Source organism: Grammomys surdaster, unplaced genomic scaffold (assembly GCF_004785775.1).
Source record: "Grammomys surdaster isolate TR1022 unplaced genomic scaffold, NIH_TR_1.0 125704, whole genome shotgun sequence".
Taxonomy (NCBI): Eukaryota; Metazoa; Chordata; class Mammalia; order Rodentia; family Muridae; genus Grammomys; species Grammomys surdaster.
In genome coordinates this window covers 2,100,711-2,124,091 of record NW_021620539.1, presented here as the reverse complement: position 1 = coordinate 2,124,091, position 23,381 = coordinate 2,100,711, and the positions used below count along the sequence as shown (strand labels likewise).

General features: G+C 42.7%; 1 protein-coding gene across 1 annotated transcript in view; it reads left to right on the top strand.

Moving 5' to 3' along the window:
• Hgd (homogentisate 1,2-dioxygenase) overlaps positions 1–23,381 on the top strand; it is a 48,009-nt gene that overhangs the window by 5,917 nt on the left and 18,711 nt on the right. Inside the window, exons 2-5 of the mRNA XM_028788166.1 lie at positions 2,090–2,161; positions 3,069–3,157; positions 6,799–6,904; positions 21,588–21,647. Coding sequence (XP_028643999.1) covers positions 2,090–2,161; positions 3,069–3,157; positions 6,799–6,904; positions 21,588–21,647 — 327 coding nt within the window. The remainder of the gene's footprint in view (positions 1–2,089; positions 2,162–3,068; positions 3,158–6,798; positions 6,905–21,587; positions 21,648–23,381) is intronic.

Here is a 23,381-nt window from a genome sequence, read left to right as displayed (position 1 = left end):
ATAAGCATGATTTCACGCAAGCATTTCATAAAGAGGTTTCCAGAGAGGGAATCAAGATGTTCAAGGAGACTAATGGGATTCTGATACATCTAAAGCTTGGAGCAACTGAAGAACAGAGCCTCCGTGGCTCTCACAGTTTTGTAGGCCAGCATATAGATGTCAGCTGTGCACTCATTTTCCAAGAAACAGGGTTGACTTCATTCGAACCAGCAGTTACATGGTCCCTAGTGCATTGGTCTGTAGACTGTTAACCCAAACACTGAGATCTTTACCAATTACCATCGATAAAACAGTCTTTACCATAGGAGTTTTAAAAATGTCAGGGAATCCCTGTAAGTTACCTCATTGAGACACTTAAGTTCCCCTCTGTGTTATAAACCTAAGAGATGACAATCATAGTAGGCTCATTGCATTGTTCTGAAAAGATTCTAGGCTGCAACATCTCCTGAAAGCCTCTCTGTCTGTCCTTAACCCTTCTTTTCTTGTATTCAGACAGATGCAAATACACACATCACACATACACATCACATACATACACACACACATATTACACACATGCACACACACACACACACACACACACACACACACACTATAGATAACGCAGATGATGTTGGCCCCTGTGGAAGTAGTTTTCTAACAAACATGTTCCTGTCATTTTAAATCCCCATACCTCCTTCCAGTTTGGGGTTTTGGTTTCTTGTTTATTTCTTTGTTTTAGGGTGTGCAGAGGAAAAGGAGTTACAGTGTACAGCCAGCAAGTTACTGCTGATTTGGAGTCAAAATGATGCCCAAGCCATCTCCGTCCCAGAAATTTCCAGATAGAACTGAAACTAAAGAGCTTATTCTTGAAATGGGATCATTAAAGCAAGTTCTAAAACCAAACAACAGTTAAGGGTAGAAAAGTCTGTGAAAAGCCTGACTGCATAGGGGTTGATGTCAAAAGTATCCCCTCTCCAGGAAAAAGACATCGGGACGGGCATGGCCCTCATGCCTCACTGGACAACAACAGGGACTGGAGCCATTACAAGGTCCCCTTCAATTACTGGAGGTCAGGCCTCTATCCCCGACTTCACAAGATTAGATTCGCCACAGCCCTTCTATACTTAGAGAAGGGAGGAGATGTCAGGGGCAGCCCTGCTTACACACTGAAGGCCTAAAATCAGCCATAGGCCTAAAATCAGCAATAGGCCTGTCATACATGTATACTAACACCAAATCTTGGGTCTCTGTGGATAAACACTGAAACAGATGGCTATAAGCTATTGTAAACTGGCAGTTTTTGGGACAATTTACCAGCCTGAGTAGTCATAGACCTTGTAAATAGGTAGCCTTGGCAGACACTACCTACTTAGATAAGGACAAGTGAATCATAGGCAGAGTCATAGTGACCTGTCCCCTGAACCCTCACCCAGCCGATACCCTGTTCTGAAAAATATCTGTGTTCCCCCTGAACACCCACGCTCCAGTGTCATCCCCTTCCCCACGTCCTGCCCTTTTGTGTTTATAACCCCTGTGTGAATGAGTATAAATTACAATTTGAAAAAAAAATTATATATATATATATATATACGAAAAAAAGAAAAGTCTGTGAAATACCCAGCATTCCTTTGGTTTAACTGCAAATTTTTAAAATGCACACAACACATAATTATTTCTTAAATGGTTTGCCAGCCAAGACATAGCAGATATTACATACAGATATTTTTGCCTTTGTAGAATGCCAATGTTGTAAAAATGCTCTTTAAATCCTAGAAAGGGCTGGAGATTTGGCTCAGCAGGTTGATCGGTTGATCACTTGTAGCTCACATGTGAGGACCAGAGTTTGGATCCTCAGAAAGCACCAGTTTGGAAGAGGTAGAGTCAGAGAGTCCCAGAGCAAACTGGTTAGCCAGCCTAGTGATAAGCCTCCAGTTCAGAAGGCGAAGAGCAATTAAGGAAGATACTCAACATCACTGTGATCTTCCAGATACCCCAAATATTCACCCCACACATGTGAACATGTATATGTGAACACAAGCGTGCACACACACCTACACAAATAAGTACAGCTTAGTAACAAGGAAATTTGTGTCTCTGTCACATGTAGTACCTTTCTGGATTTGGGAACGAGTGTGCTTCAGAGGACCCTCGCTGTCCAGGTTCCCTGCCAAAAGGACAGGTAAGAATGAAGAGAACATTTGGTGTGCTCCAAACTGTAGACCTAGAAGACACATCTATAGGCCCAATAACTCCTCCCAGTACAGCTCTTCAAATTTAGCAGGTGATCTGTCCCGTTTCCAAGATCATTAGGACAATGGAGCTACAGCATAATAGCAACAAAAATATTAAAACTGGATTTACATTGGCAATTAGCCACAGCAAAGGACCCAACCTGAATTAGTGAGGTTAACTCCAAGGCTTCCAGGATATACGCCAAGTCTAGGATTTTTTTCCTAGGAGGTCTGGGAGCTATGATGAGAAACTAAGTTTCTTGAGAAATATATGCACAATTGATGTAGTTAAAACTACAGTAAACGGGTTTAGTTTCAAAACTTTTCAGTTGTTATTTCATGGTGTGAAAAGTACTTATAGACTTGGCAAAGTGGCATACATCAGTAATCCCTGCACTCAGGAGGCAGAAACAGGAAGCTCTCAAATTTGAGAGCAGGCTGAGGTGTCTACCAAGACTTTTTCCAAAACAAAATAAAAAGAAATGCTCATGACATAGTGTAATTCCTGGTTGTTACAGGCTGATGTGTCTCATAGCATCTCTCTTTTTTTTTTTTTTTTTTTTTTTGAGGTAAGAACAGAGAGAAGTCTACAGACATTAATACTGAGTTTCTTTGGTTGGTGAGGTAATGGGCTGTCATATACATTATAAATTTTCCACAATAAGCCTGTATCACTCCTCTAATTGGGGTAAGCCATAAAGGTATTCCAACTGTACATGGGTTAGGGATAGTAACATGTAGTGGTCCAGAGCCTCCCCTATTCAGGCCAAGATCTCCCCCCACTGTACTGGTTGATGGGAAGATAGGATTCTTTGTGCATTGCAATGATGCCATGTGTTGCCTCCTTTGTTTTAGAATAATCCTCAGGTCTGCCCCTACAACCTCTACGCGGAGCAGCTCTCGGGATCGGCCTTCACTTGTCCACGGAACACCAATAAGAGAAGGTATATAACGCGATCAGTTACAACTTACAGTCTATGGGAACTGTACCCCAGCCACAGTCTCCCCAAGGTCCTCCTTGTGAGCTGCATTCTGAGCCACATCAGGGGCATCCAGGCTTGTTCCCAGTGAGTGATTGGCAGAGGAAAGCTAGGGAACAGCTGTACAGGGGCAAAAAGCATAGAAGTCTAGTTCCACGACAAAGGTTCTCTAGAATGCCACGGGAAATGTTTCCCACAGTCTGACTCTCCTCTAAGGATTGTATAGTTTCAAATTATAGTCAGAGGAGATTCAGACATTTGTCCTGGCTGACTAAGAAGCATTATGTTCTTCGAATGAAAACTGATAATCCAAGCTGAAGTGTTTAAAAGGTCATGTAGTATGGCCCCTTGTGGTTCAAATTAATAAGGATTTTCCTCTTTGGAATTTGCCTTTCCTGGAAACCAGCACAGTCATCAGCACAGTGCGGCATGCCCTGTGCTTGTTCTAATCCTACAAGCTACCTCAGTGAACTTGCTCTCTAATCCGCTTCAGTGGAGTGGGTTGGATGCAGGCACTGAAGACCCGGGAGGCAGTTAAGTGTTGTAATTTGATTAATCACATCTAATTGTAGGGATTTCAGGTCAGGTATGTACAAAGAATGATGTGGCTGACTTGGGAGGTTTGAGGGAGAGTTGGAGTGGGCCTTATACTGCCTAGATAGAAGGAGGAAGAGGGTTTATCTCCTCCACGGACTGAGATTTCCTGAGAAGCAGATGGGCCAGTGAACACAACAGCACAAAGATCCACGTAGGTGCTAAACCTTGCTTCCCTTCATAATCAACCGATTGCACTCTGCAGACAGCAGGCCCCTATCATTAAGCCCCTGTTCCTTCTTCTACAGTTGTATGGTACTGAACACAGTGTCTATCCTTTCAGATCTCCTTCCTTTGTCAATTGGATCCTGAGAGACAATGTAGGTGAAGGAATGGGGGAAGTGATACAATCTCTTATATTTGTCAAAAAAGCAAGGATTAAACTGGTTATTGTGGTGAATACCTGTAATCCCAGTACTTGGAAGGCTGAAGTAGGAGAATAAAGAACCAGAGACCAACCTGGACTAGGTACCGTGTCTCAAATCACCAAACCAACCAAGCAAACAAGACACCAAACAAAATCAGACAGACAATCAGAGGTTGCTTCTACTGTTATTTAATCTCTTCCTCTAGACCAGATAAGGTAACCTACAAACAATCCCTGTCTATCCTAATGTATGACAACCTGGCCTCCATGATCTTGGATTCTGTGGTCCATCTACATACAGGCCACCTGATCTCTGGAATCTGCTGCCTGCCCCCATTATTCAGCAGTATCTTCAGCCAGCAGGAGCTGAGCTCTGTTCCAGGAGGCTGAAAAGGAGCTGTTGGCATTTCATTAAGGAGCTGGCAACATTCCCTGCATCAGAATTAAATCTCTGTCCAGGGCAATGTAGTATAGCCTGGGGAGTTTTATAAACTCAGTTGAAAAATAAGGGACACTAGGCATGGCTCACCCATCTGCTTACAACTCCCTAAAGGTACACACAAGAGTTTTCTAAAAACACTCAGACCTTTGGCAGTAAAGTATGTCCTGTCCCTAGGAGCAGTCAGCTATGGGCAGGTCAGCCTGGAGTTCTCAGCTAGACACTACTCACTGCCCCAGAGCACTAGGAGAACTAAAATTAGTAGAGGTGCCACCTATCTCTTGAGACAGCAGATGTGAAAACGTTTAGGTTATGATAAAAACCCAGATGATTAAGAGAGAGCAGTTCAATAATTGTCCAGTAAGTGAGTGCCTACTATGTGCCAGGTGTCTTTGGTAGGTGACTTGCAGTCCTACAACCCTAGGAGATAAAGATGAAGAGAACTGGTCTGGGATGTTGAATCGTACAGCCAATGCTAAGACATACATAAGTGCTCAGCCCACAGATTCTTGGGAGTTGAAAGGATTTAGTGAGCCCAGGGTCTGAAGTCATTGTATCAGGAGCTAGAGGAATCAGACAAGCACGGAACAAATCTAGCCTATTTATGGCTCAGACACTCAGTGTCTAGCCAAGAAAATTTCACTCTTGCATTCGACTGGAGCCTGTTGAGCACATAGGTCTTTCATTATCACAGAAGGGTCCTTATCCCTCCTCATCCTGTCAACCCTTGGAAAGATTTGGTGAGAGAGACACGGTATTCTTCTCATCTTCAAGATTGCCTCAGCAGAGTCTTTTTCCCTTTCTTGAGGCATATCTGATCCTAGAAAAAAGACCTGTGGCTGAGGCCTTGACGTATACAGACAGCAAAGCTTAACAAAGAAAAGAAAAGCTGATGTAAACCATAAATGTACTACATTAAAGCATGGGCATATACCTTTATAACTACATGCTAGAGAACTGAAAATTCTAAAAGTTCTCACAATTAATGCCAAAAAGACCAAATAAAACCCAACTGAAATCAATATGGGACTATACAAGTAATTTATAGAAAAATTACAAATGACTAATAAATAAGCACAACTTATTCAACCTGATTCAAAATAAAGGACACATTAAAAAATTGATTCTATTTTTCACTTTTAGGACTAAAGTAATTGGAGCTTGAGAGATGGCTAGGTGGGCAAAAGCGTCTGCAGTGCAAGCATGAGGACCTGAGTTCGAATTCCCATCCCCTACAGAAAAAGCCAGTATGGCTGCACACATCTGTGGAGCACAGAGATAGGAGGATTGCCAGAGCTTTCTAACTGCCAGCCTAGCTCCAGATTCAGCAAGAGACTCTGTGCTCAAGGGCACAAGATGAAGACTAATAGAGTAAGACACCAATGTCCTTCTCCAAATGCATACAGACATGCATACCTATGCACACATACATGCTGACACATCGCACATATACACCACACTCATGCAGAAAATTAAAAACAAATAAATACATTTCTAAAAAGTGAAATTATAATACCGCCCTTGACTGGGGAATACGTGATGCATTCCCTCCTTCATCACTAATGGGAAAAGACAGTAGGCTGACAGTGTGCCAGTTTTGCTTATATGTACACTGGAGATATCTGAAGAAATGTATGAGAGAACTGTTAAGCGCTGGACCTCTAATAGCATAGAAAAAGTTGTGGAAGAATTGATCAATCACCTCCAGGAGTGTCTGAATTTATGGAATTATTTCTCCATTGTTATAAATCACTTTGTCATTTTATAGGAGAAAGTTGATTTGTATTTTTAACAAATAACAAAGGCACTCCTTATAAGCTCTCAGGCGATCTAGGATGTGCTGTCCTGACATGGAAGGCAAGAATTAGCGTCCTGTGATGTTTTTCTGTGGATCTCCATGTACATATTCCTCATGGTGCTTCCTTTTCCCTTCCAGTGTTAGGGAAGGCAAGCCTTTGGTTTTTGGCAATATGTGAATAGGTAGGAACCAGAGCCTCAACCTGAAGAGCAATGGGTGTCATGGAAGGAATGAGAAGACCAATTACAGCCAGGAGATGATTACTGAGAAGTGCTATGTTGTTGCCTCTCACATCCAAGCCCACAGATGGTTATTGGGTGACTTCTTGATGATACCTCCAGAGCCAGTCTGTGTCCCTCAGAACATTACCTAAAGCTGTGTCTTTCTGTTTTTCTTGTTCTCTCTAGCTGGCTGTATAGGATTCTCCCTTCAGTTTCTCACAAGCCCTTTGAGTCCATTGACCAAGCCCACGTTGTTCACAACTGGGATGAAGTTGGCCCTGATCCTAATCAGGTAACCTGCCTCCCTATACTGAGACACACAATGTATTCAGCGCCTTCAACAGAAGTGCTTCTACTGGGGCCAAAGTTATTGACAACTTAGAATGTTTTTTAGAGTGCTGAAATATCTGTTTGTGACTCATATTTGAGTAGGGATCTTGAAATGCATTGATTGATTGTGCGTGACTCTCTGTGTGTGTGTGTGTGTGTGTGTGTGTGTGTCAGAGAGAGAGAGAGAGAGAGAGAGAGAGAGAGAGAGAGAGAGATAACAAGGAAGGCAAAGCATATTCTTATTTTCTTTGTTTTGTTTAACACCATGTAGATAGGCAGCGATGTGGTTCAAAGTTAGTTCTGAGCTGGCCAAACTTGTCTGTACATAGGTTTTTATTCACTGAATGTAGAAAACACCTTCAATACTGACATCCTTAAAGAGAGACTTCTGGTGGATATCTGGTATAGGAATGAGAGAATTGTCTGTAAAGTCTTATGGTGACGGGCCTCTGTCACATCCTTCTTGGCTGCTGGAGTGTCAGGCTTGTAGGACACCAACACATGGCTTGGGGAGGTGAAGCGCAGTCTAAGATGTCTCTCCAAGTGAGAAACAGGAGGGGTTGGAACGGAACTGTGGTTCTCAAACTCCAAGGCACCCAGACATCGCTGAGAACTGTGAAGAGTTAAGAACAAGGGCCCCCATCCTCCTGGGCATCCAGGTCTGCTGGAAACCTGGAAGAGCTGGAAACAAGGCAGTGGGAGCTGCAGACCTGAGATAAGCCAGGGGTGAGAAACAAGGCTTACCTCAGGGTGAGTGCCAAGAGTGTGGAGGGACCTTCTGCCAGAGACTTAGGCAAGGCCTCCTGGCCTCTCCATAGGTCCTTAACGAAGGAGACAGTCCTTGTTTGTTCATTCACGGCAGATACATATCACCTACTCAGGTTGAACCAGAGATTAAACACCTTTTGCAGGAAGGGATGTCTAGGAAAGGATTCCATTGGCTATACTCGGGCAGGGCCCCTAGATACCTCATTAGCATGGAGAACTCTAGGCTCTCTCTATACTATATGGCCAGTTGTCATGTCCTCTTAGTGGGGTGTCATGGTCATGTGCTCTAGGTCAGGAACCTGATCAAGAGCTAGTTCGAACTCCTGCCATTCTCAGTTATGAGTTGTAGCAGCGTTCTGAATTTTGCTACTACCTTATCAGTTCTTCAGTGTAGTGGCACGGTTCACTGTCCCACACAGGTATATCCAATCCGCATACTTAAACTCTCAGTTTGTTTCAATAACCCAATACTATAATGGACAGGATTCTTCAAAGGAAAAGCTGGAGTGTTTCCTTTGTCTCTGAGTTTAGGTACAGGCCTCTGCTCCCAGGTGTGATATCCTACAGAGAAAAAAAACAGGCCTGGGTTTGCATCCCTGGCCTTACTACCTACCAGCTGTCCTCGAGCCACGATGCCTCATTTATAAAATGTGAGCCTTGCCGTGTTAGAAATGGTTCAGAAGAGTGGGTGTAAACATGCTTACAAGGTCCCTGGCAGGTAATAGGAAAAAACGATGACTCTGATACGCCATCCTGATGCAGTCACTTACAGGCTGTGGCACTCCCTGTGAGCCTCTGAATTTATACTCAAGTAAATTAAGGATATATATATATATGTATATATATATATATTTTTATAACACAGTGATGCTTTCCCCCTTGTCTCTAACAATTGAGAATTAACTAGGCAGAACATTCTCATGTTTTCATCTTCCCATTTATCTGACAAAGAGCCATAGAAATCTGTGCTAGTTCTCTGAGATCCTGTTTGACCTCTAAATGAGTGACATGGGCAAAGCAAAACCATGAGCCAGGAAGAGACCGAGGTCAAGAGAAAGGGCAGCAAATTGACTAGCGTTGGTGTGGAGGGAGGAGTCCTGGCAGAGTAATTACTTGACAACCAACAGGTTGCTTAGAAATCGGCATCACAAGTTACCGGAAGCGGAAGCGTGATGAGCAGCTTCATTGCATATAGATAAACTCTCCCAGGTAGCCTCAGGGTGCTACACTCCGGACAATGACTCTTAGTTCTTCCCTTTCTCCAGAGTCAACCTTTCCTTTGATGACATCGAGGCATTGCTTGGGCAAGATGGTTTCCCAGTCAGATAAGGGCTTTTCGGCCCCTCCCTGTGAAAGGAAGAAACAGGGTTGAGTCTGACCTTGATTCTGAGATAGTCGCTTTATCTAGCCTGCCTAAGCGTCACTATGGGGGTTTCTCTTACTGAGCCCCTAGAGTTAAATTTCAGAATCTCTAGTTCTCTCCCCAAGTTGCCCGTCTGCTTAGCAACAGGACTCTATTTTCTCCAGGAAAATAGGAAGCATGGCACCTATGGGTTTTATAAATGCCAATGTGGTGCTTATTATATGCCAGTGTGGGAGGATTGAGAGGGTATTTGGCCCACAGAGAGTTTTCCAATTCTTTATTCAGGTGGCACAGGAAATCCTCAATTATAGTTCTGACAGTTTTCTCTAATAGCGCCAAATCTCCTTTCACACAAAGGAACAAAGCGGCTATAAAATGACCAAATGTGGGGAAATTTAAGCACAAATGAAATTATCCCCGAAAATCTCTTTAATCACCTACAAAGTATAGGATATATGGCTCTGTGTATGCTACCCACAAAATGAAGTTCCTACGTAAACTAAATTGAGAAAACCACCGAGCTAGGCTAAATGAAGGCTTACAGGGCTCTTTTTCTGGGAAGACTGGAGCAGTGTGTCTGTGAATAGTCACATAACTTGTGGTAAATGGGTGAGCCGGGAGCTTCAGGGTCCTCACATTCGGCAGCTTCATCATCCAAATTTCAGTGGGTCATCATAGTCTGATCTGTAGTAGTGTGTGCATCGGTGGACTGTTACCTTTTCCATATGACTTTATTCGAAGCAGAGTAGGTTTTAAATCCAACCTTTAAGAAAAATATATAGTGCAACTTTTCTGCAAGCATGAGGTATAAGGTACTTGGGAACTGACTCTTACTACCTGTTGTTTCCATGACTACGGTGCTGCACTTAGCTTCATGTGATTACATCTCTTCTTAAGGTTATTTTGAAGTACAGGTCACGTGTTATAGAATCTGTGAAACCACAATTGTAGAGACTAACAGATCTCTGCCATACAATGTTTACTGATCTATAACAGGTGCTAGCCATAAAAACAAGAGGCGAGGTTCTGGGACAAGTTCCCATAATCACCTGCAGCCTGGATAGGAGAGCTGAAGGTATTCCTTAATAAACATAGGGGAAGAAATGCATTTCACTGGCTACAGATGGGGAGGTCAAATATGACACTGAATGAGAAAGTCCAGAGATAGAAGGACAGTCCAAAAGCTGTGGTCGTGCTTGGATTGGTTGAGGTTACAAAAATTGATGTGTAAGATAGGGTTCTGTGGCCCTGATCATCACTGTGATTAGATTTAAGTCATGGTTTTTATTGGTTACTTTATTGGTTCTGAATTAAATTCTGTTAACTTCTGTATTTCTTACCACCTTGGCCTCTGTCATTAAAATTGGAATATATCAGAATTTTAAAATTAACCTTATATCAATAGAATTCTTCTAGTTTAATCCCCCTTCTCTCTCCCTACCTTCTCTCTGTTTCTGTTTCTCTGTCTCTGTCTGTCTCTGTCTGTCTCTGTCTGTCTCTGTCTGTCTCTGCCTCTCCCTCCCTCCCTCCCTCTCTCCCTCTCTCTCCTCTCCTCTTCTCTCTCTCTCTCTCTCTCTCTCTCTCTCTCTCTCTCTCTCTCTCTCTCTCTGTGTGTGTGTGTGTGTGTGTGTGTGTGTGTGTGTGTGTTTCTCTCAGGATGACTTTAAACTCATGATTCTACTGCCCCTGCCTCTCAAATGCTAAGGGTATAGGCAGGTGCCACCACACCTGGCCTTGTCTTCCTTTACAAGTATTTAAATTCTAAAACCTCAACTGATGTAGGAATTAGTAAAATCGAAAGTGGATGCCTTTCGTCCTAAGCAAGAATCATGTGAATTTCAGCTACATATGCTAAATCATTATTTCATAACTAGTTAGCATACATTTTACAAAGAAATTCCGGCTACTATGTTTAAAAGTTTGAGTCAACGGCAAGAAACCAGAACAGCTGTGTTGGAACTTGACCCCCACTTCCTAGTAGACCCCCCAACTGACTTGACTCCCCACCTCTCCTAGGTTTTCCATTCTAACACCACACTGTTGCTTTCCTTTCTCTTCTTTGTTTTTCTGTTTTGTTTTGTTTTTGAGACAAGGTTTCTTTGTGTAGCCCTGGTTGTCTTGGAACTCACTCTGTAGACCAGGCTGGCTTTGAACTCAGAGATCTTCCTGCCTCTGCCTCCCAAGTGCTGAGATTAAAGGCTTGTGCCACCATCACACCTGGCTTGACATTGTGTTTTTTTTTTTTCCTTCTTGAACTTGTTACCTTGTCCTTGCTTTGCATTCCTTGAACACTTTGTATATGGCAGCCAGTGACCAAACAGCCTTCTCCTCTAGTGTCTCCTCTGCTCACACACTGGGAGAGATGTGCCTCAAAACTCCACAGTACCTTTGTGACACCAGAGTCATAGAAATATCAGCCAACCGTCATCTTGACCTGTGTCACCTGCCATCTGCTTCCCTTGCCTGAAATACACTCTGGGTATTCTTGTACATATCTAGCCTTTTGTCTTCATTTACTCCTTGACAAGTTAATATCTCTTTCCAATTTTACGCTTCATTAATTAACCACAGCATTCTGCATTCATCACTTCCCCTTCATAACCTTTTCCAAATATGTACTCCAGGCTCCCTTGAAGGAAGTCTGGGAAAATTATATTTAGGTTTCTTTCTGACAGCCCTTGCTGGCTGAAGCCTCTATGATAGCTGTGTCTTTACCTGTCAAAGCCCAAATTTAATACTTCAGTAGCTTCACCAACTTCCTGCATTAAAGATCTTTGAGACTTTGACGATTCAAGAAGTGCTTAATACTGCCTCTAATCTAACCCCAGTCCAACAGAGAGCATCATGGGATAGATGGTCTTGACAATCATCCTTGATACTTCACAGAAGACTGGGGACTGTCACACCACAGCCTTCACCTTCTTTAGTTTATCTTTGATCCCGCATCTCAGAATTAATGGGACCTCTTTGGTGTTCTTAAATTCAGCCTTTGGATGTTAGTCAAGTCCATTGATATCTCATATAAAAAGTATGCTTAATTTTGTTTATCATGTCTTTTCCCCTAATGTGTGAAATCTCAGAATTTCATGAGCAAATCTAAATCCAGTTCAAGTTTACAGATTCCAACTCACATTTTGAGTCAGCAGTCCTTTTTAGAAGTCAGTCTTCTAGTCTTAATTTTTCTTATTACGATCCCTAACTTTTGATTGTCAGATGCTTGACACAGTTAAAACTTGGGCTAGGGGAAGTATCACTTGGTTTTCAACTAGTATGATTTGGACCATGTGGGAATTATTTCCAAATTAATTAAAGGTCACATCATAGAATTCCTTCTGTCCCAGAACATTCAAATTATCAGAAATGCTGCCAAACAGTCAATCCTCCCAGAACCTTTGCTGTCGAACTTGTCCAACTCTCCAGATCTTGCCATAGTGACAGTCTCTTTCCTCCAAGAATGCTTTAGGACTTCCTCCTTCTTTTATCAACTCTTTCTTTACAATCAGGTGCCATTGTCTCCCCTACCCTCTTCCTCTTCTTCTTCCTCCTCTTCCTCTTCCTCATCCTCCTCCTCTTCTTTGCAGAATGAACCTGAGTCTCATTCATTCTAAATGTATACTGTAAACCCAGTCCTGACAGACATTTAAGAAAATAATTTATCCCTCACATCCAATTTACCCCCTATTAACTCCTTCATCCTGTGTAAGGATGTCTTCCCTAACTATAGTTTACCTTGTATTCAGGAGGCTGAGAAAGCATGATTTTGAGTTTAAGTCCATTCTGGGGTATATAATGAGACCCTAACAAAACACATCAGAACAAAACAAAAAAAGGAAGAAGGAAGAAAGAAAGAAGAAAGGAAAAAGAAAGAAATACCACCACCTCTCATTTTCCCCATTTGTCCTTGAGTTGAAGACTGATTATATTTGCCCAGTCTGGGCTGGGGCAGTCCTCTGCCTCAGCTTCCTGAGCAGATAGGACTACATCCCTATGCTAGGCCTTATCCTCATGAATAGCAGGTTTTTATTCAAAGCGTTCATAAAAGCATCAGTGCAGAATCAACCATGTCTAATATTTTGGCTTATCCCTTTCACTTTGTTCCTTGTACATATGCGTGAGTAGGTAATTTCAGAGTTCCATGCAACCAGGTACCAAAAATACTTGAAAACCGTCTCAATCCTTACCTGAGTCTCCTGAAAACATTAACAAATAGCTAATCCATGTCCTGAAGCTGTAAACCCTATCCACTTCCTCAATTTTACCCAGCATCTAACCCTTTCTCGGCTGGGATCTTTTCTCTCCTTCTCTCGGCTGCTCCTCTTTGCCTTATTTCTACTGGTTCTTGGTTCAACTTTGCTATACTCTACCTCCTGCATCTAGAAAACGGCATTAGTCACATAGCTTCCCCCTCCCGTGCTGAGACTGAAGTTCAGGGCTATCCAGTGAGGATATCCAAGTCAGTATTACTCTCCACGGGGTAGGGTGGAGCAGGGAAAGAAACTGTGAATATTCACAATTTTAAAACATTATTTGCTTATATCTACTGTAATTAGCTCATGGTATAACAGTTTTATATTTCGCTTTTTAAAAAACTGTATTTTGTGCCCTTTTCCATATCTTATACTTCTGCTGGTAGATATGTCTTTTAAAAATAAAATTTACCTAGTATATATGTGTGCTTGCACACAAGTGTTTGTGTGTGTGTGTCTTCTCAGCACTTCAAAGCATGAATGCTGATCTGCCTTGTTTGTTTGTTTGTTTGTTTGTTTGTTTCTGAATCTGTCCTTCCCTGGGTATCATGATATTACAGTGACTCAAACCCCACAAAATAAATGCTCTCCAGGTCCTGAACTAGACTATCACCTCACCATTGTGGCAGTCTCTTGGAACTAGGGTGTTCCTCTTTCCTTGCCTTCCTTACTCATCTCCTCTCTTCTTCCCTTTCCTTTCTCTTTGTCTTCCCTTTCCTCTGGCAATAGCTCCCTGAGGATGCCATAACAAATCCAAAGCAGATCTTGTGGCATTCCTTTCTCAGAGCTCTGCTCCAGAGACTGAGGTAGGTTTCTTCTACTGCACTTGCTGAGGCTGTCTTGTTCTTTGGTCTTCTACCTCTGTTCTGTGCCTGTTCTTGTAAGAGCTCAAATCATATTCAATTACCAACCCCACCCCCGAAGGACCTCATTGTAATTTATGTATCCTGTCAAGATTCTACCCAAGCTGGTCCTGGTGGTACATGCCCACAATCCCAGTATTCAGGAGACAGAGGGAGGATGATTGTGAGTTCGAAGCCAGCTTCATGATACTTTGCCTCATGAGACTTTGTCTCATAAACAAATAAACAAACAAAACAAGTGATAAATAAGTAAATGACAAACAAATAAATTAAGGTTTCTAGCACTTTCTGGGGATAAGGATCTATGAATGAGGGAGGGCAATTCAAACCATAATGCTCTTCCTCATCCTTACTTTCAAATATCAACTAGTGAACTTCCCTTTTGCTGGATTCTCTTTGCCACACATACATAAGGAATGAAAAATGCCCGAGTCAGATGAATCAATAGGAAGAATTCCTTGAACAACTGAGGAATTTTCTAGCTTGCTTTAAAAAAATTGAAGGATAGATCACAGTTTAGGAAGTCCTCTAGAAATTTCTTCTGAGATATCTCTGGTTTTTCTCCTTTTTTTCTTAATCCTTTAATGCAGTTCCTCATATTATGGTGACACCCCCCCCAACCATAACATTATTTTTGCTACTTTATAACTGCAACTTTGCTACTGGTGTGAATTGTAATGTAGAGATTTTTCCCAGTTTGCTACTGATATGAGTCATAATTGTTTTTTTCAAATAAGGGTTTGCTTATGGGGTCTCGACCCATAGGTTGAGAACCACTGCTCTACTTGCTGCTTAACACTTGGACCAATATCAGTCCAGAAAAATGTGCTAAGTTGTTTTGCTTTGATATTCTATGCTTTTTTTGTCTTCCTGGAATTTTCTCTTTTCTTATAAACATCGATTTATCAAAATCCCACAAATAATTTAAAGCTGATCTTAAATATAAATAGTGTTTTCTTCCATTGACCTCTTGAGCATTTCTTAGGGTGTCTGAGAGGATCTTCTGTCTCCAGGGTCTGTCTCTCTCTCTCTCTCTCTCTCTCTCTCTCTCTCTCTCTCTCTTTCTCTCTCTCTCTCTCTCTCTCTCTCTCTCTCTCTCTGATCTGCAGCACCTAGCACATACCTATTTCCAAAAATTGCAAATATTTGTTGAATGTATTCCCTGGTAGCTCAGATCACACCATCCTATAAATAGATAGGATTGCATTTCCCTAAATGCATCTGCTGGCAGTGGCCAGCTCTGCAGTGCACATTGCCTTGTGCAGCCCTTTTTTGGACAGCTTGGTTGATCTTTTGTAGAGTTCATCTCTATCAACTTAAATTTCACTCCTTGGAAAGATATTGGAGCTGTCTGCAAACCAATTGCTTTCATTGCTTGTATCTCTTATTTCCATGTATACGTATGTCAAATGGGCCTTGTGCCAGGATGTGTTCCTGAAGGAATGCTTCTGTTTATACATCTCTTTCAAAGTCATTTCCACTATCTGTTTATTTTCCTACTTGGGGAATCTTCACACTTCAGGATCTTCTGTAATATGTTCCCTTAGTACAGAGAGTAACACGTCCAAACCTAGCATAAAATAGTGTTTGATAAATATTGTATATGTGAAATAACTTCAGGGGATTGGGAAGGGATGCTGAGACTGAAGGTCTTTAGCAGGGTTAGTGTCCTAGGAGTCAGACTGAGACACAGTGTCCCAGCACTGGAGGAGCAGAACATATGGGTCAATTTGAAAGACCATTAAATGTAAAAGACATAGGTTTAGGACCAAGGAGATAAAGAATAGTCAATATGGTCTAGATAAGGACAATATGGATATGGCTTGGTTCCCAGAGAGTCACTGATACACAGTGGTGAACTGGTTTCCAGAGAGGCACTGATACACAGTGGTGAACTGGTTCCCAGAGAGGCACTGATACACAGTGGTGAACTTTTAGGCAGTGGGGCCTTAGGTCAGTGGGAGAGGGGTCTAGTCTCAAATCCATCTTGATATTCTACCCATAGCAGAGGCCCAAACCCTGGTGTTTCTCAATCTTACACTGGAACCTCCCAAACTATGAGCCAAAGTAAACCTTTTCTCTTTGTAAGTTAAGTGACTCAGGGATTTTGTTATCACAGTGGAAGGCTAACACATTTAAACCAGAACTCTGGATGATGGATATAAAATCCTCAGCCTTGCATTCAGGGACAAAGCCACAATGGGCATCTAGGTTTCCATCCACAGGGACTCTTTTTTTTTTGTTTAAAGTCCCATGAAAGACTTTGGAAGGTCTAAATATATTGTGTGTTGGATCCTCTTTACCTGCACTCCTGCCCCATTACCCCCAAAATTTCTGGTGGATCATCATAGCCTAATTTCTCTCCACATAAACTATAGTTCCTTCTCTCCTGAGATTGCTAGATTTTCTGAGGACTTCTGTGAGTCACTCTGTAGTTTATCCACCCCCGTTTCCCGCCTTGGTCTAAAAATCAACACTACTAATCATCCTGAACCTGCTCCAACCAGAGCTGCTGCTGGCACTGGCTTAAGCAGTATGGTCACAGTTTTACCCACAATTGACTTCAACATTCTTGGATGATATTATCAACTTGTAATAATATGTCCACCTCTAGCCAGCCAGTGTGAAGAGTATCCAGGTCACCCAGAGAGGCTGAGTCCATGACAGATTTGGATGGTGTCAAACAATCAAGGCATCTCAGTATTGAAAGGGATCTCCACAGCATCCAGCCAAACTTGAGTCTTCTAACTTTAGACATATTGAGGTTTCTTCTTTCTGTTTCCTTTTCATCTCTGAGCATGAATTTTGAATCTCTTTCATTAAATGTTAACAGGGATTCTCTGTCTCCTTCCTTTGGATATGTTACAGAATTTTTAATTTAAACGTTGAACATCCTTAGAAACACTTTTCAAACTCTTTTACCACCTCACTTTTTGTGAATAAAAGTTTATTCTCCAATAGAATTTGCAAAAATAAAAAGCAATTGGTTTACACTTTGGAAATAACATTTGGACTTCTATAAGCAATGTTTTCCAGGCTTATGTTTATTCCTCTCTTCAACCGTTCAATAAATATACACTGGTACATACTATAGTCTAGATATTGTATTAGACACTACAATCTATTTCATCGTTTTTGAAAGTCTTAATTAAATTCCATATAGGAGGAGCTATTCAGTGATTGGATACAGTATAAATAAAATAAATGGTTATGAAACTATAACATTATATTATGCCATTGCTGAGGCATAATAACAGGAAGAGTTCCTTCAAAGTCTGGAGATTGAGAGTCCAGTATCAAGGTGTGAGAAGGGCAGTGTCTTATAATGGCTTTCTCTTTGATTTATATCTGGGCCATCTTCCCTCTTGTCCTCACACAGCCTTTCCTCTGACTATTCGTTGGAAATGAGGTAATTGTTTGATTTGTTGGCTTGGTACTCTGGTTTCAATTCTTTTTTCTTTCAAAAGGTCTTTGTATATATCCCAGGTCTATAAAACCTTCAATCCTCCTGCCTCAGTCTCCTGAATGCCTCAATTCTAACTCTTCTTAGGCCACCACTCCTAAAATACCAATTTTATTATTTAATTTAACCTTATCTCTCAAGAAATTTGACTGGAAGTTAGAGCTTCAATATATGAGTGGGTTGGGGGGGTAGGGGGAGTCAGTCCATATCAAAGAGCTTTTTCAGTCACAAAGTGTTCTTTCACTGTCAGATGCTCTTCTCTAAGAGTTCATGGGATTCCAGTACCTCCCCCCTCCACGCACCCCGACCCCGTGACCCTATTGTTACATATAAGGAAAGCAACCTAACAGGGGAAATGAGCAACCAAACAGGGGAAATGACTTTCCCACAAAAGCAAAATCTTCCAGTTTGCACATGCATGCATGCCTTCTTAGCCTGGGCTTACCACAGTGACTTTTCTATAGCAAATGTTCTAGGCTTGTTGTGCCAGGAAACTTTCATGAGCCTCAAGAAACTACCTAGAAGCCAATAAGGTCTCTTCATTTAAGCTCAAGCCTGGGCCACATCACTGGGTGGGGGGGCTGCCCAGTTTTAGGCAAGCATTTATAGAGGCAAGAAGGTATCTAGCCTGGTACACATCTGATTGGAGAGCCATTATGTCCTTTAACATAATTGGCTGGCTCTGGGAGTCAAACCCTAAACTTAACTTCTATTTTCCTCCTGATTGGTGGTTGTTAGGAAGTGAGGTGTGAGGGGCGGGCTTGTAACCTGGAGGTGCAGATTTGTTGTGGAATGACCTGGAAACTGATGCTAGATGCAGGTCTTGTTGGAGGGCAACCTGGAAACTGGCGCTAGGTGCCAGTTTGTTAGTTGACTTGAGTTCAACTTTAGGTCAGGTTCTCTAAGATGGAGTCAGAACCCAAAAGATTTGGTCTCTCAGGCTGAGATTCTGGTCTCAGCAGAGAATGTTCTGTACTGCACTCTAAGGGCAATTTCTGTCTGCCCCCCTCACATTCACCAGAACATCACATCCAGGCTTCTGACCAAAATCTCTTGCTTGAGGATCCAAAGTTGAATTTCTCTTGTGGATTTGGGGCTTGTCAGAATGATTTCAGCATCTTTATTATTCCTCTTGAGATAAGGCACTTTACAGTCTGAACATGAACTCTGTGCAATCCAGTGCCATCAGACCCAACAGAGACATTATTCTTCTTCCTGTATCATCTGCCATTTGAAGGCAATCATCTTTTACATCGGTGAAAAAAGGCTCCCTAGGGGCACGGCTTCACCTGGAATGTGGCCCCATTGATGGCAGGCTTCCTACATCAGCATGTGGCTGTATTTTCACCCACCACCTCAGCCTCTCTCTCCTTGTGGCTCAAGAGCTGGATTATTACAGAAGACGTTGGAAAACTGAACAGCAGAACTTGACAACCCATCAGGCCCCTGGTTCAGTTTTCCCTCTCTCAGAAGAGCCTCTTTTCTGTGAGTCAGGGCTTCATTTCTACCCACAACAGATATCTAACCTTTAGGCAGATTGCACAGGTGCCCTAGAGCAGCAACCAGGTAGCCAGCAGCAATTCAATTGCAACTGTGCTGTCTCTCTGCCCCAATGTGCTCACATACTCTCTCTCTCTCTTTTCCTTCCTTCCTTCCTTTCTCTCTCTCTCTCTCTCTCTCTCTCTCTCTCTCTGTGTGTGTGTGTGTGAGAGAGACAGACACACAAAGAAAGAGATCTCCTCCCTTAATATCTCCTTGCTCTTTTTCCTCCCTTAGATTTACTAACTCTTAAGCCTGTATTATTTAAAAATCAGTGCTATCTAGAAGTTGGCATTACAACCACCATGTCCAGCTTCAGATGCCACAATTGGTTTGTTTTGGCTGGATGGTTTACTGCTTGATTGACTGGATAGACTTTTCTAAGCATGGCATTTGCTTGGTTCAGCAGTGCAGTAGTCACTGAATCTCTGAGTTCTGGGATGTTTATAAAATGCTGACACCTAGGTCCCATTTCCAGAGGTTCTGATTTAATTTGGTCTTGGTTTCAAAGGCCGTCCAGTTGATTCTCATGGGTATCCAGGGTTGAGAATCTCTGGTTAGCGCTGAATGGTTGCCAGGGCAACGATTGATCTGATACTTAAATATCTTCCTCTGGGAAATCTACAATGATGACTCTTTTTCAGGTGATTTTTCTCCACTGTTACATGGTGGGGTGGGCAGTAGGCAATGGTTAGTAATAAACCATAGCCACTCCTTAGAGCTATAGCAGTACCTGGGTGGGGATGTTGCTCTGTAGTAGGCCATGTGTTGCACATGAACAGAGTTCTGAGTTTGGTCGACAACACACATACTACATGCTCAGTGTTGAGCTACAGCCCTTCCTACTGTCAAGTGAGTTTTCTGCTAGGTCTGTAGTTCTCAGCAGAGTATTGACTTAAAGAGATAGGGGAATGTTTTGACAACGGGGCAGGGGATATATTTTGGATTGCTATAGCTTGAAGGAATATAATGTAACTGGTATCTTGTAGGCAGGAGCCAGGAGCGGTGCTAAGCATCTCTCTATGCATGGGGTAGCCCTACAACAAAGAATTACCCAGCACAAAATGTCCCACTTGTATGTCAAGGGTTGGAAGCCCTTTCTAGATCCTCGCCCCTCGTGACCCAAGAGGTATCATCATGAACAGAATCAATCCTGAAGTATTTGCAGCATTCTGAAGCACAATTTCAGTGGTTTTCTTCAAATCCACATTTTGCATCATTTTTATAGTGATCTCAGAATGTCATCATCTCCCATTGCCTTTAAGAAATGGTGGATGTTGCCTGACTGTGTGATTCTCCCAGCAGCACCTTTCCCATTTGCTCCTCTGTTCTTGTCTGGATGCCTTCTCAAAATACAGAACAACAGAGTCCAGCGCCTGGATGGAGCCTCTGCCCACCCAGCCTTTGCCAGATGTAACAGCCAATGGAGCTGGATGCATGTCGCTCCAGATGTGCTCTGGGCTTCTGGGCAGATGAGCTCCCAGGCTGGCTGCATCAGGCCATGTGCTACGTTGATTAATAAACTCTGCACCGGCGCTCTGAGCAGGGCCTGCACCTGCTGATTTTTCTCCCCACTTCCTTAGATCAGTTCATTATTGAATTAAAGATCATCGCGATTTAAAGTGAACTATTGGGCAGCCTGGGGACAAACGCAAGATTTGGGGAAGAAATTGAAATGGGCACTGCATTTACCAAATCCAGTCTCAGCTGGATGCATTTTTCTCTCTCTTAAGGAAATAATTCAAAACTCCAAGGGCTGGAAGTAGAAGTAGAACCTTCCCCTGCAGTGTCAGGAGCCCACACAGCGAAGCCGGCTTGCCAGGAAAGGGAGCTGATTATAAATAGAATGAAAGCAGCATCAGTCAAAACTCACAGATGTGCCTGAGAAAAATGTTAAAAGAAACACCTTCTGAGAGAGGGAGCGATGGATGGGCTTTATTTTTATAATTGAAAGGACTAGGAATAAAGACACTTTATATTCATATTAAACACACACCCCTTACAGCATGTGCACGCACGCACGCACGCACACACACACACACACACACACAGAAAGAGAGAGAGAGAGAGAGACAGAGAGAGACAGAGACAGAGAAACAGAGACAGAGAGAGACAGAGACAGAGAGAGACAGAGACAGAGAGACAGAGACAGAGACAGAGAGACAGAGACAGAGAGAGAGAGACAGAGAGAGAGACAGAGAGAGAGAAGAGAGAAGGAGGGAGGGAGGGAGGGAAGGAGGGAGGGAGGGAGAATCACTAGTTCTAACAACAAAATCACAAATGGCCAGAACTTCGCAGAGGAAGCAGTTGTCCACTCTCCCCTGTGTAACTGAATCTATTTAACAGACCCGTGGTTTCCTACTACGAAGTCATTTTCTTGTATGGGTATTTTTTTTTTCCAGCTTCGATGGAAACCATTTGAGATTCCAAAAGCATCTCAGAAGAAAGTGGACTTTGTGAGCGTAAGTCAATATCCTCCTTGCCTTCCCACTGCCCTCCTCGGTCCTGCAGTGAGTGATCTAGCCATCTGCAATCTGAATGCCGAGCAGCAGCCTAAACCGGAGGCGGGGGTGGCAGAGACAAAGCCACCTGTGTGTAGCATGGGGGTTGGCTGAGGGATGCCTTACATACAGGTGCCATATGGCTCCTGACACCAAAGGGCACCCAGGAGCTTTTTACCTCACAGAAAGGCCAATGAGGATACATTTTCCCTTCCCTCAAGCACCTCTTCTCTGGGTTAGAATGGGTCTTAACCATTTTGACCCATGATGCCTTTGAAGGTTTGGTGAAAACTGTTTATTTATGCATTCATTTATTTTGTTGGGTTTTTATTACTTGGTGTGTGGGGGCTGGTGTTTGTTTGTTTGTTTAGTTGGTTGGTTGGTTGGCTTGGTTCAGTTTTGTTTGGTTGAGACAGTATCTTCCCCTGCTGCTCAGGTTGACCTTGAACTCCTGAGAGTCCTCTTGCCTGAATTGTAGGTGAGGAAACTACTGCTATGAGCCACCATGCTTGTGGTTTTGACTGGGTAAAATAAATTACATCAAATTACACAGACAATTACGTTGACACACAATATTTCAAAAAATCAATAGTATTTATTTTATAGTTATAAATATGCCTCCTAGTTAATATACTAGCTCCTAAGACCTTCGTGAAAATCCAGTCACTATAGTATGAGCCCAAATGATATTTCAAGATACCTGTGATGTATGATATAAAAATGTCCCAGTCACTAACAAAGTGACAGGCACTTCTGCCACTGCTGTGGCTTGCCACCTGCATTCATAATACTTGATGGAAACGATAAATTTCACACAGATTAGTAAAAATAAATATAAAGATAAATGTTCCCATCCAAGAACTTGAAGTCCATGAAAGGGTCCCCAGGGCTCGGATGCATCGCCTCAGACAGCAGGCAGAGGAGCACAGGGCTCACTGGCAGGCCTTCTTGGTAGCTGCAAATGCTGGCAGTACGGGGACACCTGCGCCCACAGCAAGAAGTGTGTGGGTGAAGGGACTGGAGCTGTAAGGAAATAGTGCTCCAAGAGGAGAGAGGACAGTTCTGTGGGCAGCTTGACTCACGCTTCACTTAGGGGCACTCCAGGTGCCCAGTTATAGCCCAACTGTTTAAATCACCTTGAAGTCTTTATCCTTACTAGTGTTCCCATACCTTGTGAAGACTCACTTCAGTAAACCTCAAACTGATCCATTAAGGGACACAAGAATAATAAACTTGCTTCCCGTGAGAGCTATGAATATGTGAGGAGCAGAACCTTCTCTGTTTTTGCATCCTGCCTGCAGGTTTGGGGCAGAGTGATGTTGTCTCTGCCACCCTCCCACCCCCATGTCAGGGCTCCTTGTGCTGTGTGTCATCTGGTCCCATAGCAGAAGGACTTGTAGTCAGTCACAAAGTCTTCTCCTGCTATGCTATGGGGAAAGTAGCCTGGCCTTCCTCATGAGCAAGGTCTGCTCCCAGGGAAGTGTAGACTTGAGGGGTCACTAAATGTCAAGGGAAGCTTCAGGCCCTCTCCCCACAAAATCCTTCTACCAGACATCCCCTCCTTCCTGAAAGTTTCTCTTAATCATAACAAAATGTCCATTTTGAATTCATTTAAAGAAATGACTTCATGCTCTCTAAGTTCATCTGATGTGGTCATTAAGGGAGTTCAGACAAGGTCTCAGCTATCATCTAGGA